This window comes from Fukomys damarensis, unplaced genomic scaffold (genome assembly GCF_012274545.1).
Source record: "Fukomys damarensis isolate Sample0158 unplaced genomic scaffold, DMR_v1.0_HiC HiC_scaffold_19, whole genome shotgun sequence".
In the NCBI taxonomy this organism is placed as follows: Eukaryota; Metazoa; Chordata; class Mammalia; order Rodentia; family Bathyergidae; genus Fukomys; species Fukomys damarensis.
In genome coordinates, this window is record NW_022900931.1 from 63499913 (window position 1) to 63514265 (window position 14353).

The 14353-nt window shown below is 43.6% G+C and overlaps 1 protein-coding gene across 1 annotated transcript in view; it reads left to right on the top strand.

The window, feature by feature from the left end:
- Positions 1–1186: 1186 nt before the first annotated feature.
- Positions 1187–14353, top strand: part of Sae1 (SUMO1 activating enzyme subunit 1) — a 72091-nt gene continuing 58924 nt past the window's right edge. The window contains exon 1 of the mRNA XM_010640831.3: positions 1187–1357. Within this exon, the coding sequence (XP_010639133.1) occupies positions 1260–1357 (98 nt within the window). The 5' untranslated portion in view covers positions 1187–1259. The remainder of the gene's footprint in view (positions 1358–14353) is intronic.

The following is a 14353-nucleotide window of genomic DNA, read 5'->3' on the forward strand; positions in this document are numbered from 1 at the left end:
CTGCCCATATTTTTTCCCCTCCACACTAGTAAAAGTTTTGTAAACATTTTAACTATCTGACTTCCTTATTGTCCACTTTTGAATTTACAAAGCAGAGGAGTCCTCAATTAATTAATTAATTTGAGACAGGGCCTCACTATGTAGTGCAGGGCTGGCCTTGAACTTGTAGTGACCCTCCTGCCTCAGCCTCAGGAGTGCTGGGATTATAAGTACGTGCCACACACACCTGGCAAAGTCCTACATTTTAATGGTTCCCCATCTCCTCCTGCTATTTCATCCAGAACCTGCTAAAAATTTTGTGCTCCTCTCTGTATAGTTATGATACATGCTTAGGAGGGATGTAGCCATTTTTTTTTTCTTTCTTTCTTTTCTTTTTTTGAGAGAGTCTTGCTGTGTAGTTCAGGCTGGCCTCATACTCACTCTGTAGTCCGGCCAGCCTTGAATTTATAGCGATCCTTCTGCTTCACCCCCCTGATGTAATCTGAGCCATACCACGTCCAGCTAGCCATTGTTTTTTGTTTTTGGTTTGTTTTGTTGGTACAGGTGATCAAATTCGGGACCTTACACTTGTGAGGCAGGCAGAGGAACCACTGAGCTAAATTCTCAGCTCCAGCCATCGCTTTATATAAGGGACTGAGGATCTGCAAATTTGTGAGGCTGAGGGTCCAATTCTCCACTCATATCCAGGGGGAACTGTATTTATTGATTTTCTTTTTTTTTTTTTTTTTGCCTTTTTGAGGAAAAGTATTGTTTTGTAGTGCAGGCTGGTCTTGAACTCTTTGCGATATTCCTGCCTTGGCCTCCAGAACGCCGGGATTACAGGCATGCGCCACCACGTCAGACATTATTTTTTATTAAAATAAATTACGTTTCCCTCAATAGAAGGTAAGCCACTTAAGGGTATACCTTGGCCTATTGCTTTTACCACTTTATTTCGCCACACCTCCACAGCTGGAATCTCAGCAGGAACTCCATAGACATTTACAGAATTGAATAAGCGTCACTAATAGTGTCATATGAATATGGCGCAAAACGTTCCCTTTTTTCTTTTGCTGCGGTTGATTGGCTCCTTCCTCACATGACTGGAAGTAGCTGCGAGCCTTTGAGGCTTAGCAGGACCACGTGGCCTCAAATTCCAAGGAGAAAGCTCTGCGCAGGCGCGGCCCCGCCTTCCGCACAGGCGCAGTTTGGAGGCGCGGGAGCCGGCAGGCTGTTGGCTTTAACCGGACTCGAGAGCGGCGGCCGCTGGAGCCCGCGCCATGGTGGAGAAGGAGGAGGTCGGGGGCGGCATCAGCGAGGAAGAGGCGGCGCAGTATGACCGGCAGATCCGTCTGTGGGGATTGGAGGCTCAGAAACGGTCAGGGCCGGGGCGGCGTGAGGTGCCTGGGGTCTTGAGGGGGCGATGGTCGGAGGCGTCCAGGGCCCCCGGGGCGCGAGAGGTCTCATCTGAAGAGCGGAGAAGTGATTTCTGTGCTTCCGGGCGGGGGGTCTGAGGCCTTTGAACCCGGGAGTGAGGGTCCTGAGAGCGCGGGAGGATTCGAACCCGGGGACTTGGGCTCCGGCAGCGAGGAGGGAGGGGCCCGAGTGGGGCCGAGGGCGCTCGGTGTGGGTCCGGGAGCGGTGGTTCATTCATTCCTGGGGGAGGGGGTTAGTCCATCCGAACCGACGCGGTTTCGGCGTTCTGGGGGTCTGAGGCCTTTGAACCCGGGAGTGAGGGTCCTGAGAGCGCGGGAGGATTCGAACCCGGGGACTTGGGCTCCGGCAGCGAGGAGGGAGGGGCCCGAGTGGGGCCGAGGGCGCTCGGTGTGGGTCCGGGAGCGGTGGTTCATTCATTCCTGGGGGAGGGGGTTAGTCCATCCGAACCGACGCGGTTTCGGCGTTCTGGTGGCTCCTGGGGGGCGGGGCGGAGTGAGAGAACACGGATTTTGAGGCATTTTGGAGCAAGTTCGCGCAAACGAGCTTTCAGAGGCTGGGAGAGTCCGAGGGGGCTGCAGGTAGCGAAAGAGGAGGGGTGCCCAGATCCAACGGGAGATGCCGCTTGGATATTGAGGGCAGTTAACCAGGGGGATGAGATCTCCAAAATGTGATTGAGGGATCGCTCCTGTCTCACAAGTGAAAGATCCTGAGTTCAATCCCCCATACCAAAAAAAAAGAAAAAGAAAAAAAAGCCGGGCGTGGTGACGTATGCCTGTAATCCCAGCACTCAGGAGGCTGAGGCAGGAGGATCGCTGTGAGTTCGAGACCAGCCTGGGCTACATAGTGAGTTCCTGTTCAGTCTCAACTACATAGTGAGACCCCGTCTCAGAAAAACAAAAACAAACAAAAAACCAAAAAGAAAAATGTGATTGATTTCGTTAGTTTTTGCGGTACTTTTTTTGAGGGTTCCTGCCCGCTAGGTAAGCATTCTGCAGAACACTGATCAATAGCCCCAGCTCTATTTGTGCTTTTAAAACATTATTAGTAAAATTTTATCTAATTCCTCTCAAGTCCCCTGCACTTATTTATGCTTTATTTATTTATTTTTTGGTAGTGGGGATCAAACTCAGGTCCTTGTACTTGCGAGGCAGACCACTGAGGTAAATCCCCAGCCCTATGTTTCTTTAAAAAAATTTTTTTTAGACAAGATCTGGCCAAACTGTTCATTTGCTCAGGCTGGACTGGAAATTGCAATCCTATCTCATTCTCCTGAGTATCTGTGATTAGACGTGCGTGCGCTCTCTCTCTCTCTCTCTCTCTCTCTCTCTCTCTCACACACACACACACACACACACACAAATACACCCCATACGGGGGGGTCAATTCAGGACCTTGTATTGTGAGGCAGGCAGGTACCACTGAGCTAAATCCCTGGCCTTTTTTTTTTTTTTGGCTGTGATAGGTCCTCTTAGGCAGGCGTAGTGCCACTGAGCTCCAATTATATATTTCTTTTTAATATAATATAATTTAATATATTGAGCCCCAGCCCAATAATATATTTCTCTTTTTTTTTTTTGCCCCCAATAATATATTTCTTGAGCAACGTTTGCAGGCCCTGAGCATGAGTCCAAGAACTAGGCATCTTCCTTCTCCACATGGAACATACATTCTTTTTGTTTTGTTTTGTTTTTTGTCTTTTGTTTTTTGGTACAGGGTATCGAACTCAGGACGTTGCACTTGGGAGGCAGGCACTGTGCCACTGAGCTAAATCCCTGGCCTTGGAGCATACGTTTTTGTGTAGGGAGACAATTAACATGAAGAAATAGGTAATGCAGTTGCTAGGGAGAAAAGTAAAACTGGGAATAGGTCAATAATCATGGGCCAGGGATTTAGCTCAGTGGTGCCACTACCTTCCTTGAAAGTGCAAGGTCCCAAGTTTGATTCTGCCACAAAAAAACAAAACAAACAAAAAAATGTATATATAAATAATCAGTGAAAGATTTTGAAGGTGGAGAGCTGTTTCATTGTGTGACTAGGGAAAGCCTCTGAGGAGGTGATGTTGGGCCTCAAACTTGTGCAGGGAAAAGCCATCCAGCCACCTGGAAGAACTTCCTATTGTAGGGAATAGCAACTGCAAAATTCCTGAGGCCTGAGGTCCCAGCACTTGCAAAGCAGGTGCTGGAACCACTGATGTATATCCCCAGCGCTTAGTAGCTTTTATTCTAACTGATGGGAAACCTATTGGAGTATGGAAGTAATATGATCTAATTTGTGCTTTAAAAGGATGATTTTCTGTGGAAAAAGGCACAGTGAGCAGAAGTGCAATTAAAAGATTCTGGTCCACTGTGAGGTCATAGATAAATTGAGACAAAAACAGTGGTGCTCGCTGAGCAAGGTGCTGCGTGCCTGTAATCTTAGTAATTTGGGAGGGTGAGGTAGGAGGGTCATCATGAGTTCAGGGCCAGCCTGGACTACAAATACATAGCAAGACCTTTTCTCAAAAAAAAAAGTTCTCATGTCTGTTTCAACTAATAGCAGCTGTCTAGAGTAGGAAGGGCAGTGATTTTCTTCTCTGTACAAAGTAGGAGGCTCCATAAACCCATTAACTTGGCATCTGAGAGGGCTCCAGGTGGAATAGGAGAGCTCCAGGGGTTGGAGCTCCCTTAAATGGAAGGCCTGGAAATCGGGGAACTGATAAGATGGAGAGAATAGTGGACATTTTATGAGACAATTTCCCCAGTTTGCTTTCAAAACTTAGTGTCATGAACAAAAGGGCTCTTGGGCCAGGGATTTGATAGCTGCATGTAACATGTGAACCATGCTGGGTCCTGGTTCAGAAAAATAACTTCTGCCAGCTGTGGTGATACACACCTGTAATCCCAGCACTCAGGAGGCTGAGACAGGAGGATCACCACAAGTTCACGGCCACCCAGGGCTACATAGTGCGTTCAAGGCCAGCCTGCACTATGAAGCATGACCATGTTAAAAAAAAAAAAACTTCTATAAAAAAAGAAAACTTCTATGAGAAACATTTTTTTTTCACTGTAGGGGAAATTTGAATAATCAGCCCTTTTAGTTGATATTTAAGGATTATTTCCTTTTTTTTTATTTTTCCCCTGGTGCTGGGACCCTGCGTTTGCCAGACAGGTGCACTGCTGTTGTGCTGCATCTCTGGCTTAGGATTATTTTCTTGATGTAAAGATTGTGTGGTAATGAAAGAGAATATCCTCTTTGGAGATGCAAGTGAAAAGTATAAAGTCATATCTATATAAGCATATATTGATAATAATTCAGAATTATTTCAACTTTTTGTTTTTTGTTTTTTGAGACAGTATCTCTCTGTAATTTAGGCTGGCCTAGACTGTCCCCAAACTCAGCCTCCAAGCACTGGGATTACAGGTGTTCAGGGTAACTTTTTTTTTTTTTTTTTTACTGGGGATTGAACTCGGGTCCTTGCGCTTGCAAGGCAGGCCACAGAACCACTGAGCTAAATCCCCAGCCCACTTTTTTTTTTTTGATCAAGGAATCTAGGGATTGAACTAAGGGCCTTGAGCACATACTATGCTCTACTCCTGAGCTACATCTCCATTTTGAGATAAGGTCTTGCTGAACTGCCCAGGGTGGTTATGATTTTTGGATCCTCCTGCCTCGGTATCCTGAGGAGCTGGGATTATAGATGGGACCACCGTTTTCAGCTGAAACGTTTTTAAGAGGTTTGTAAGAGAAAATGTGCCACCAAATTTGGAGATTTGACTTTGTGCTTTTGGGCTTCTCTTGAAAAATAGGAAGGCCAAAATTTTTACCAGCTGTTCCTCAGACAAAGGTCTACTATCTAGAATATATAAAGAATTCAAAAAAATCAGACCCCCCAAATACAAAGACCTGATTCAAAAATGGGCATCTGAAATGAACAGACACTTCTCAAACAAGTTAAAACAGCAAATATGTGAAAAAATGTTCAACATCACTGGTCATTTGAGATACGAAGATGAAAACAACACAGATTCCACCTCACCTCAGAAAGAATGGCTGCTATCAAGGAATCGACCAAAAACAAATGCTGGCGGGGTTGTGGAGAGAAAGGAACCCTTCATTGTTGATGGGAGTGCAGACTGGTGCAATCAATGTGAAGATACCTCAAAAAACTAGGGTGGAAGTCCCATTTGACCTAGCTGTCCCAAAAGATTTGAAAGAATCATAGCAAAGTGATACATGCTCACCCATGTTTCTAGCAGCACAGTTTGTAATAGCTAAAACTTGGAAACAGTCCAGTTGCCCATCAACTGGAGACTGGATAAAGTGAGGTTTTTCTACAAAATGGAGTACTACTCAGCCATAAAGAAAGAGAAACTAGAGACATTTATAGCTAACTGGATGCATATTGAGGCCGTACTGTTAAGTGAAATAAATAGGACACAGGTTTAAATACCAAATAGTTTTTCTCGTGTGAAAAACAAAGTGTAAATAAGGTTCAAGTTGTATAATTGATAATGTGAAATAGGAAGAAAAGGGCTAAAGGAGTAGGGGAAGTGGCAAGGGTAGGGGAAAGGAAAGAAGGGAAAAGAAAAAATATGAGAAAAGGAAAAAATGGAAATAAAGTCTTTGGAAAAAGGGGAGGGTGGAGGGGGTGAAGGGAGGGCAGGATTATGGGGAAAAATAAGAACCAAGATATATCATATAAAGGCACAAGATCCCAATGATGAATGTAACAACTGTATACCTAAAAAGTACTAATAAACTTAATGGAAAAAAAAAAAAAAGAAAAATAGGAAGGTCAGCTAGAGGTATAGCTTAGTAGCACTTGCCTTAGGTGCCCAAGGCACTGGGTTGTATCCTCAGCACCACAAAAATTTTGAATCTCAGCTCCAAAAACATCCATGTTTATTATTTATTTATTTATTACTAAAATTGAACTCAGAACTTTTTCCCTGAGCTATAGTCCCAGTCATTTATAAATTTTGAGACAGTGTCTCACTAAGTTACCATATTGCCCAGGCTGGGCTTGAATTTAGAAGCTCTGTTAATATAATGTTTGATGAAAGGGTTACTGAAGTTCTTTGGTAATGGAGTTGTTATAGGTTAGGGTAAAGTGATTGGGCAATGTAGATAACAGTTTTAGAAAAGCAGTACCCTGCAAGTTTGGTGATTTGTGTGTTGTTTTGTTTTTTGTGCTATGATAAGTCCTTTGAATCTGCAAATTCTCCATTCTACTTGTCAGTTTCTGTATCTATAGAATGGGAGGATTGCACTAAATGCTCTAGATTCTAACATTCTGTTTTTTGTTTTTTTTGTGTTTTTTTTTTTTTTTTTTTTTTTTTTTTTTTTGGTACCGGGGATTGAACTCCGGTCCTTGCACTTGCAAGGCAGGGAGCAGAACCACCGAACCCCTGAGCTAAATCCCCGGCCCTAACACTCTGAAAAAGAAAAAAAATTTTTTTTTTTTTTTGGTACCGGGGATTGAACTCCGGTCCTTGCACTTGCAAGGCAGGCCACCGAACCCCTGAGCTAAATCCCTGGCACTCTGAAATTTTAAGTGACATTAAGTTAGTACTTCTCAGAAACATGTCCGCTCTTGTACTGACTCCCTATCATTCTCCCTTTCTGTCCCTCTCCTCTCTGCCCCTCCTGTCCCTCTCTCCAGAGAGAGTGAAGTGGGGGGGATTGGCTATTCTTTTTGAGACAGAGTCTCACTATGTAGCCCAGGGTGGCCTCAACTCTTTGTGATAAAATTTAGGAGTGGGACCGGGGATTTAGCCTAGTGATGCCACACCTGCCTTATAAGTGCAAGGTCCTGAGTTCAATTCCCTAAGTAAAATAAAATAAAATTTAGCAGCAGTGAAGTATTGTGGTGTGTGCCTGTAATCCCAGCACTCTGGGAGGCTGACACAAGAGGATCACAAGTTCAAGCCCAGCCTAGGGATCTAGCTTAGTGAGTTAGAGAGACATTATCTCAAAACTTATTTATATTTATTTAGTTATTTCTGACAGAGCCTCACTGTGTAGTTCAGACTGGTCTTCAGCTATGTAGCCTAGGTAGGCCTTGAACTAACAGCAGTACCCCTGCCTCTACCTCTCAGATGCTGGGGGACTCTAAGTGTACTCCACCAGGCCTGGTATTCAAAATTAAAACAAACAAAAACAAAACTTTTTTAATTAAAAAAATATTAGAAACATCTAGGGCTGAGGATTTAGCTCAGTGGTTCCGCTGCTTGCCTCGCAAGCGCAAGGACCCGAGTGCCATTCCCAGTACCCCCCCCATCTAAAACCCTTATGAATGTTAATTTTGTTAGATGACACTTTCTGGAAATATACTTGGCAGTGCTTAAAAAGCAAAAAGGAAACACAAAGATTCTTTTTTGTTGTCTTTTTGTTTGTTTGATTATTTTGTGTTGGGGATTTAACCTAGGGCCTCATGGATGCTAAGTACACACTCTACTACCACCGAGCTATATATACTCAGCCTCATCAAAAGGCTTTTCTGTTACCTACCCTCTTTGTAGCTCATGCCTTCTCTACTCCTTCCTAAAAAAATCATCTAATTTTCAGCCCATTCCATTTAAGCTTTCTTATTTACTCCACCAAAACCATCTTTCTTTTTTCTAGTACTGGGAATCAAACTCAGGACCTTGCGCTTGCCAGGCAGGCATGACGCCACTGAGCTACATCCCTGACCCTCCAAAACCATCTTTTAAAGGTCAATAACAACTATCATCTATCTTCATCTTACTAGACTTTTTAGTATTTAGTATATTTGTTCAGTTTTCTTCTAGAAATACTCCACTTAACAGCACATACTTCTTTCTTTTTTTTTTGAGTCAGGGTCTCCCTGTGTAGTTCAGGCTAGCCCTGAACTCACTATGTAACACAGGCTAGCCTATGTAGTTGAGACTGACCTGGAACTCACTTTGTAACCCAGGCTGGTCTCAAACTCACTGCAATCCTCCTGCCTCAGCCTCCCAAGTGCTGGGATTACAGGCGTGCGCCACCATGCCCAACTCAGGCTAGCCTTGAACTCAAAATGATCCTCCTGCCTTAGTGTCCCAAATGCTGGGATTACAGGAGTGCATCACCATGCCCAGCTGCATGCATTTATTTCTGCAGCCCTGCCCCTTCCATCTGCTTCTGGATTATATTTACTTAAATATCTGTTAGAACCTGAAATAAAAATTAAGATTCTATATCCCACCCCTTCTATGCTTTAGGCAGATCTCTTCATGCCTTGAACTTGTGATTCCCCTGCCTCAGCCTGTCAAGTGACTGAGACTATATCATTTTATTTCTGGTATTGAGAGGCAGGCTCTGGAGTAATATTGCCTGAGCTGTTGATATCTGCTTTGGCATTTGGTAATTGTGCGATTTTGGACAGGTTCTTAATAGCTCTGTTCCTAAGTATATTTTATATTGTTACTGAAAAAATTATCACAAACTGAGGGTTGGGCATTAAATAAATATTATAAACAGTGGTATAACAACACAGATTTTTTTTTCTCTTGCTGTTCTGGAGGTCAGAAATGTGAAATCAGTTCCACTGTGCTAAAATCAGTGTCAGATCTGTGCTCCCTGTGGAGGCTCATAGCGGAGAAATTCTGATTTTCCAGTGCCTGCAGGCTGACTGCATTCCTTGGTTTGTGTCTCCTCCAAAGCCAGCAGTGCAGCATCTTAAATCTCTAGTTCAGTGCATGGTATGCACCTGTAATCCTGGCTGCTCAGACTGAGTGAGTTAAGATCACAAATTCAAGCCTTGCCTGGGCAACCTAGTGAGACCCCTTTGCAAAATATTAATAAATACAGCCAGGCATGGAGGCATGTACCTATAATCCCATCACTGGGGAGGCTGAGGCAGAAGGATTACCACAAGTTTGAGGCCAGCATGGGCTACATAGTTTAAGACCAGCCTGAACTATACAGTGAGACCCTGTCTCAAAAAAACAAGAACAAGGGCAGGGGACTTAGCTCAGTGACACTGCGCTGCACCTGCTTCGTAAGCACAAGATCCTTTAGTTTGATCTCTGGTACCAAATAAAAAAAAAAAAAAAAAAAAAGACAAGAACAACAAAAATGTATATATAACCAGGCATGGTGGTACATGCCCATAGTCCCAGTAGTTGAGAGTCTGAGGCAAAAGAATTGCAAGTTGGAGGCCAGCCTGGGCCACATAGTGACTTTAGGCCATCCTGAGCTATGCAGCGAGACTGTCAAGAAAATGAATGAACCAAATTTCTGTGTGTGTGTGTGTGTGTGTGTGTGTGTGTGTGTGTGTGTGTGTGTGTGTGAGAGAGAGACAGAGAGAGGGATTAGCTTGCCTCTGGGTCTAATCTGCAGTAAAAGAAGTGGGGAAGGGGCCAGGGATATAGTTTAGAGGTTCTGGTGGCTGTCTTGCAAGTGCAAGGACCCAGGTTTGATCCCTGGTACCAAAAAAAAAAAAAAAAAAAAAATGCGGTTGGGGTCTTTCTGAGCTGGGGGCAAGGCTTAGTGGTAGAGTAGGTGCTAGCATACCCGAGATCCTGGATTGGATATCCAGAACTAGAAGAAAAAATCTAAAAAGGAGAAGCTCTCACTGAGATGGGGATAATAGATTGTAAGGGGCACAAATGGAAGCAGGAGACCAGGTATAAGGCTGTTGCTTTATTTATTTGTGTGTTTATAATTTTTTCTTAAGAGACGGGTTTTGCTGTTTTGCCCAGGCTGATCCAGAACTCCTACGTTCAGAAGATCCTTCTGCCTTAGCTGCTTGAAGCTAACTACAGATACTTTGTACCATGTCCAGCTGCAGTTACAGTTTTCTTGTGGTTTTTTTGTGTTGGATTTGGAACTCAGGACCTTGTGCTTGCAAGGCAGGTGTGGTGCCACTGAGCTAAATCCCCGTCCCTGCTGTTACAGTTTTGTAGGTGAAAAATGGTAGCTCAGAGTAGAGTGGTGTCTTGCAAATAGACCGTATCTCAAAATAAAGTAATCATACCTGGCAGTTTTATATTTATGTCATTGAGCCTCTTTTTCATGTGCTTATTAGCAATTTATATGTGTTTATTTATTTATTTTTTTTTTCTTTTGAGATAGCATCTTACTATGTAATTCAGACAGTCCTTGAACTCACTGTGTAGTTCAGGCTGGCCTTGAACTCACAGTAAATCTTGCTTCAGCTTCCCTACTGCTGGAATTACAGGCATGTGCCACCATATCTGGCTACTGAGAAAATATTTGCATAATTTTTATGCCCATTTAAGTATATCTGTTGAATTGATTCCTAAAAGGGGAATAATGGTTGCATCACAGTATGAGTGATAAGTGACATTCATTAAGTGCCGACTACGTGCCAGGTACTGTTTTAAGCACTTTTCATGTAATTTGGCCATAAGTAAAGTGTAGTCTCCTGGGCATAATAATGGTGCTTACCTATAATCCTAGCACTTGGGAGGCTGAGGCAATCGAGGATTGCTAAGAGGTCCTGGCCAGTTTGGACTACACAGCAAGACCCTATCTCAAACAAAAGAAACAAAAAGAACATAACATACAGCCAGATATAGTGGTACACATCTCTAATCCCAGCACTTGGGAGGATGAGGCAGGAGGATCTCCACAAATTCAAGGTCAGCCTGGGCTGCCTAATAAGACTTTGTCCCAAAAAACAGACAGACAAGCCGGGCATGGTGGCGCATGCCTGTAATCTCAGCACTCTGGAGGCTGAGGCAGGAGGATCACTGTGAGTTCGAGACCAGTCTGGGCTACATAGTGAATTCCAGATCAGTCTCAACTACATAGTGAGACCCTGTCTCAAAAAACAAACAAACAAACAACAGACAAAAATATATATACATATCATAATATTCATTGTTGGTGGCAGTTGAATAAGAAAAACTCCAGCAAAGTATGAGTCTGTAGAGCCATAGTGGATTGGAGGCTGTGGAGAGACTAGACTACATGAGGTCTTTTGCCAAAGGCATCAAATGTAGCCTTGTTGCCAGGCATGGTGGCATGTGCCTGTAATCCAGCATTCTGCGAGACTGAGGCTGGAGTATCACAAATTCAAGCCCAGCCTGAGCAGTTTAGCAGCGATTTAATGAAACTTTGTCTCAAAATAAATAAAAAACTGGAATACAGCTCAGTATAAAGGCCCTAGGATCAGTTGCCTGGATACCTCCCCTACTAACCTTGAAGCCTTTGCTAGAAGAGTTCGGGAGAGAGAGTGCTGTGATAAGAGAGGGCTGTTTTTGTTTTTGTTTTTGTTTTTGGTAAGGGGATTGAACTTGGGTCCTTGTGCTTGCAAGTCTGGCGGCAGAACCACTGAGCTAAATCCCCGGCCCAAGAGAGGACTGTTTGAGGAAATGGCATTCAAGTTGGCTTTTGAAGTCTAGGAGAAAGGGAAAGGCTTGGGTAGGCTGACCAGAGAGGAAGAGAGGTAGAAAACGAAGAAGAGATGGTGTATTTCAGGAATATGGGCTGCTCTGATTTAAAGTCTAAAGATGGAAAACTGAAGGCATACTTGGGAGTAATCTCATAATAGATGATAAACTTGTAGAGTAAGATAGAGCCAGTACTGAATGGCTTTAAATGCCACCTTTACATTTTTTTCTTGTTAGATTTTTGTTTTCTTAAATACAGATTCAAATCCTTTACTGGACCCTCATGTCTGTCTGTCTGTCTTATCTGTCTGTCTTTTTTTTGAGATAGGATCTTATTGTAGTTCAGGCTGATCTTGAACTCACAATGTAGCTTTGGCTGGTCTGAAACTTGTGGTAACGATTCTCCTGCCTCAGCCTCTAGAGTGCTGAGATTACAGTGGTGTGCCACCACACCTGGCATGGACCCTTTTATAATCAGGGTAGTGCATTCAGTAAACTCACATAATATTTGAGTATCTGTTACAAGCCAGGTATTACGCTGAAAGCTTTTGCACATACATTTTACCCAGCTGTCAAGGGAATTAAATTATATGAACTCAGTATCCTCATCTTACAAGTGAATAAACTGAAGTTAAGTGTGATTGTATAGCTTTACCTGTCACTCTGCTGGGAAGTGGCAGAATTCAGAATTCAAACCCAAGGGCTGGGAATTTGGCTCAGTGGTTCCTTTGCCTGCCTTGCAAGCACAAGCTCCTGAGTTCAATCCCCAGTACAAAACAGAATTCAAGCCCAAACCTTTACTTACACACAGGCATTAGTGATTAGCAGTGGCCATTGCTAAAGCAATACCAAAGAGATCAGCCTGAGCAATAGTTGGTGGGTTTGGAGATGAGGGGGCCATTGGTAGTGTGAAGATACAGATTCCCTGAGGAGAGCTAAGCCGTGCCAGCTATCCACAAGCTACTGGAGCAGCCAGACAAGACCCAGTCACTCAGCTTGAAGCAGAACTTGGGAGGTGCACCAGGTAGTTGCAAGGCCAGCTGAACTGAGGGGTGGTAGACAAACAGTGACAGCAGGCACCTGGGATGGGCGGCTAAATGCAGAGACCTTCTGTAGTCAGAGGTTTGACGTGTGGTATATTCTCTTTGGAAACATTGTTAAATGCCTGTTTGCAAGTGATTGGGGACCTCTGGGAAGTTGCATAGTTTTCCTTCTTCCCTCCACTCGTATGTCTGAGATGAGACCTGTTCATTACTAGCATATTGTTTACCTTGTTTGTGTGTTATAAACCCTCTCCCAATTTCCTCCTAGAGAAATGAAATGGCCACTTGAAGGGCTCATGTCTGCTAGCTTGTGATTGGCAGTGGAAGGGGTCCCATAGGAAAAAAGGCAAAGACGTACCCCTCCCTTTTTTAATATATGGGTGCTATATTGGGGATTGAATGCCTGGGACTCAGGCCTGTTAGGCAGGTGCCCTACTACTGCACTACAGTCCAGCTTTTTTCTATTTTTTTTTTTTTTTTTTTTTTTTTTTTTTTTTTTTTTTTTTTTTTTTTTCTTTTTGTGGTACTTGAGATTAAACTCAGGGACTTTACATTCCCAGCCCTTTTAGAATATATTTTTATTTTGAAGCAGGGTCTTGCTAAATGACCTTGGCTGGGGTTGAACTTGTAGGCTTCCTGCCTTTGCCTCCAGAGTGCTGGGATTGCAGGAGTCTGTCACCATGCTCAGCCCTTTTTAAAATTTTGAGACTCCTTAAATTGCCCAGGCTGACTTCAGATTTGTGATCCTCCTGATTCAGCCTCTGTAACTGGGATCGTAGATGTTTGCCACCAGTGTGGCTCCTTTTTTTTCATACAGGTGTGGTTCACTCTTTGGCCTGGTACTTGTATTGTTGCCTGCCTATGCTTGCCTCAAATGTGAAAATGTCTTGTCTTAGCCTCCCCAGTGCTGGAATTACAGGCTTGTGCCATCATGCCTGGCCTCTGCCTCATCCTCTTCTGCTTTCTCTTCCTTCATCTTCAGTGCTGGGGATTAGTACTGAGCTCCGCCCCCAACCGATTAATTGATTGGTTAGTTGTGATAAGGTATTGCTGAGTCTTTTATGCAAGCTGTGTTTGCATTTGTGACCCTTCTGCTTCAGCCTCCCGGAATACAGATTTGTGCCAACATGGTTTTTCAGCCATTGTTCTTATTAAATATTTCTATCCTCAGCAGGGTGTGGTGGTGCATGCCTATAATCCCAGCACTTGGGAAGGTGAGGCAGGATGATTGTTGTGAGTTCAAACCCAGCCTGAACTATGTAGCAAGCCCTATTCGAGAAAACAAACAAAAAATTTAAAATTTCTAGTATGATTATACAAGTGCCAGTGATTGTCAGAGTCAGTTTTGGGAAAGAGTTTTTGCATAGTCTAACTACTGGTACTTGAAAAGAATTGACCTGCTGCATAAATTGGTAGCATTCCAGTGTGGTGGTGCACACCTATAATCCCAGCACTAAGGAGGCTGATGCAGGAGGGTCACCACGAGTTCAAAACCACTTGGACTACATAGTGAGTTTGGTCTTGATTTTTTTGATTGAACGATTCTTCTGCTTT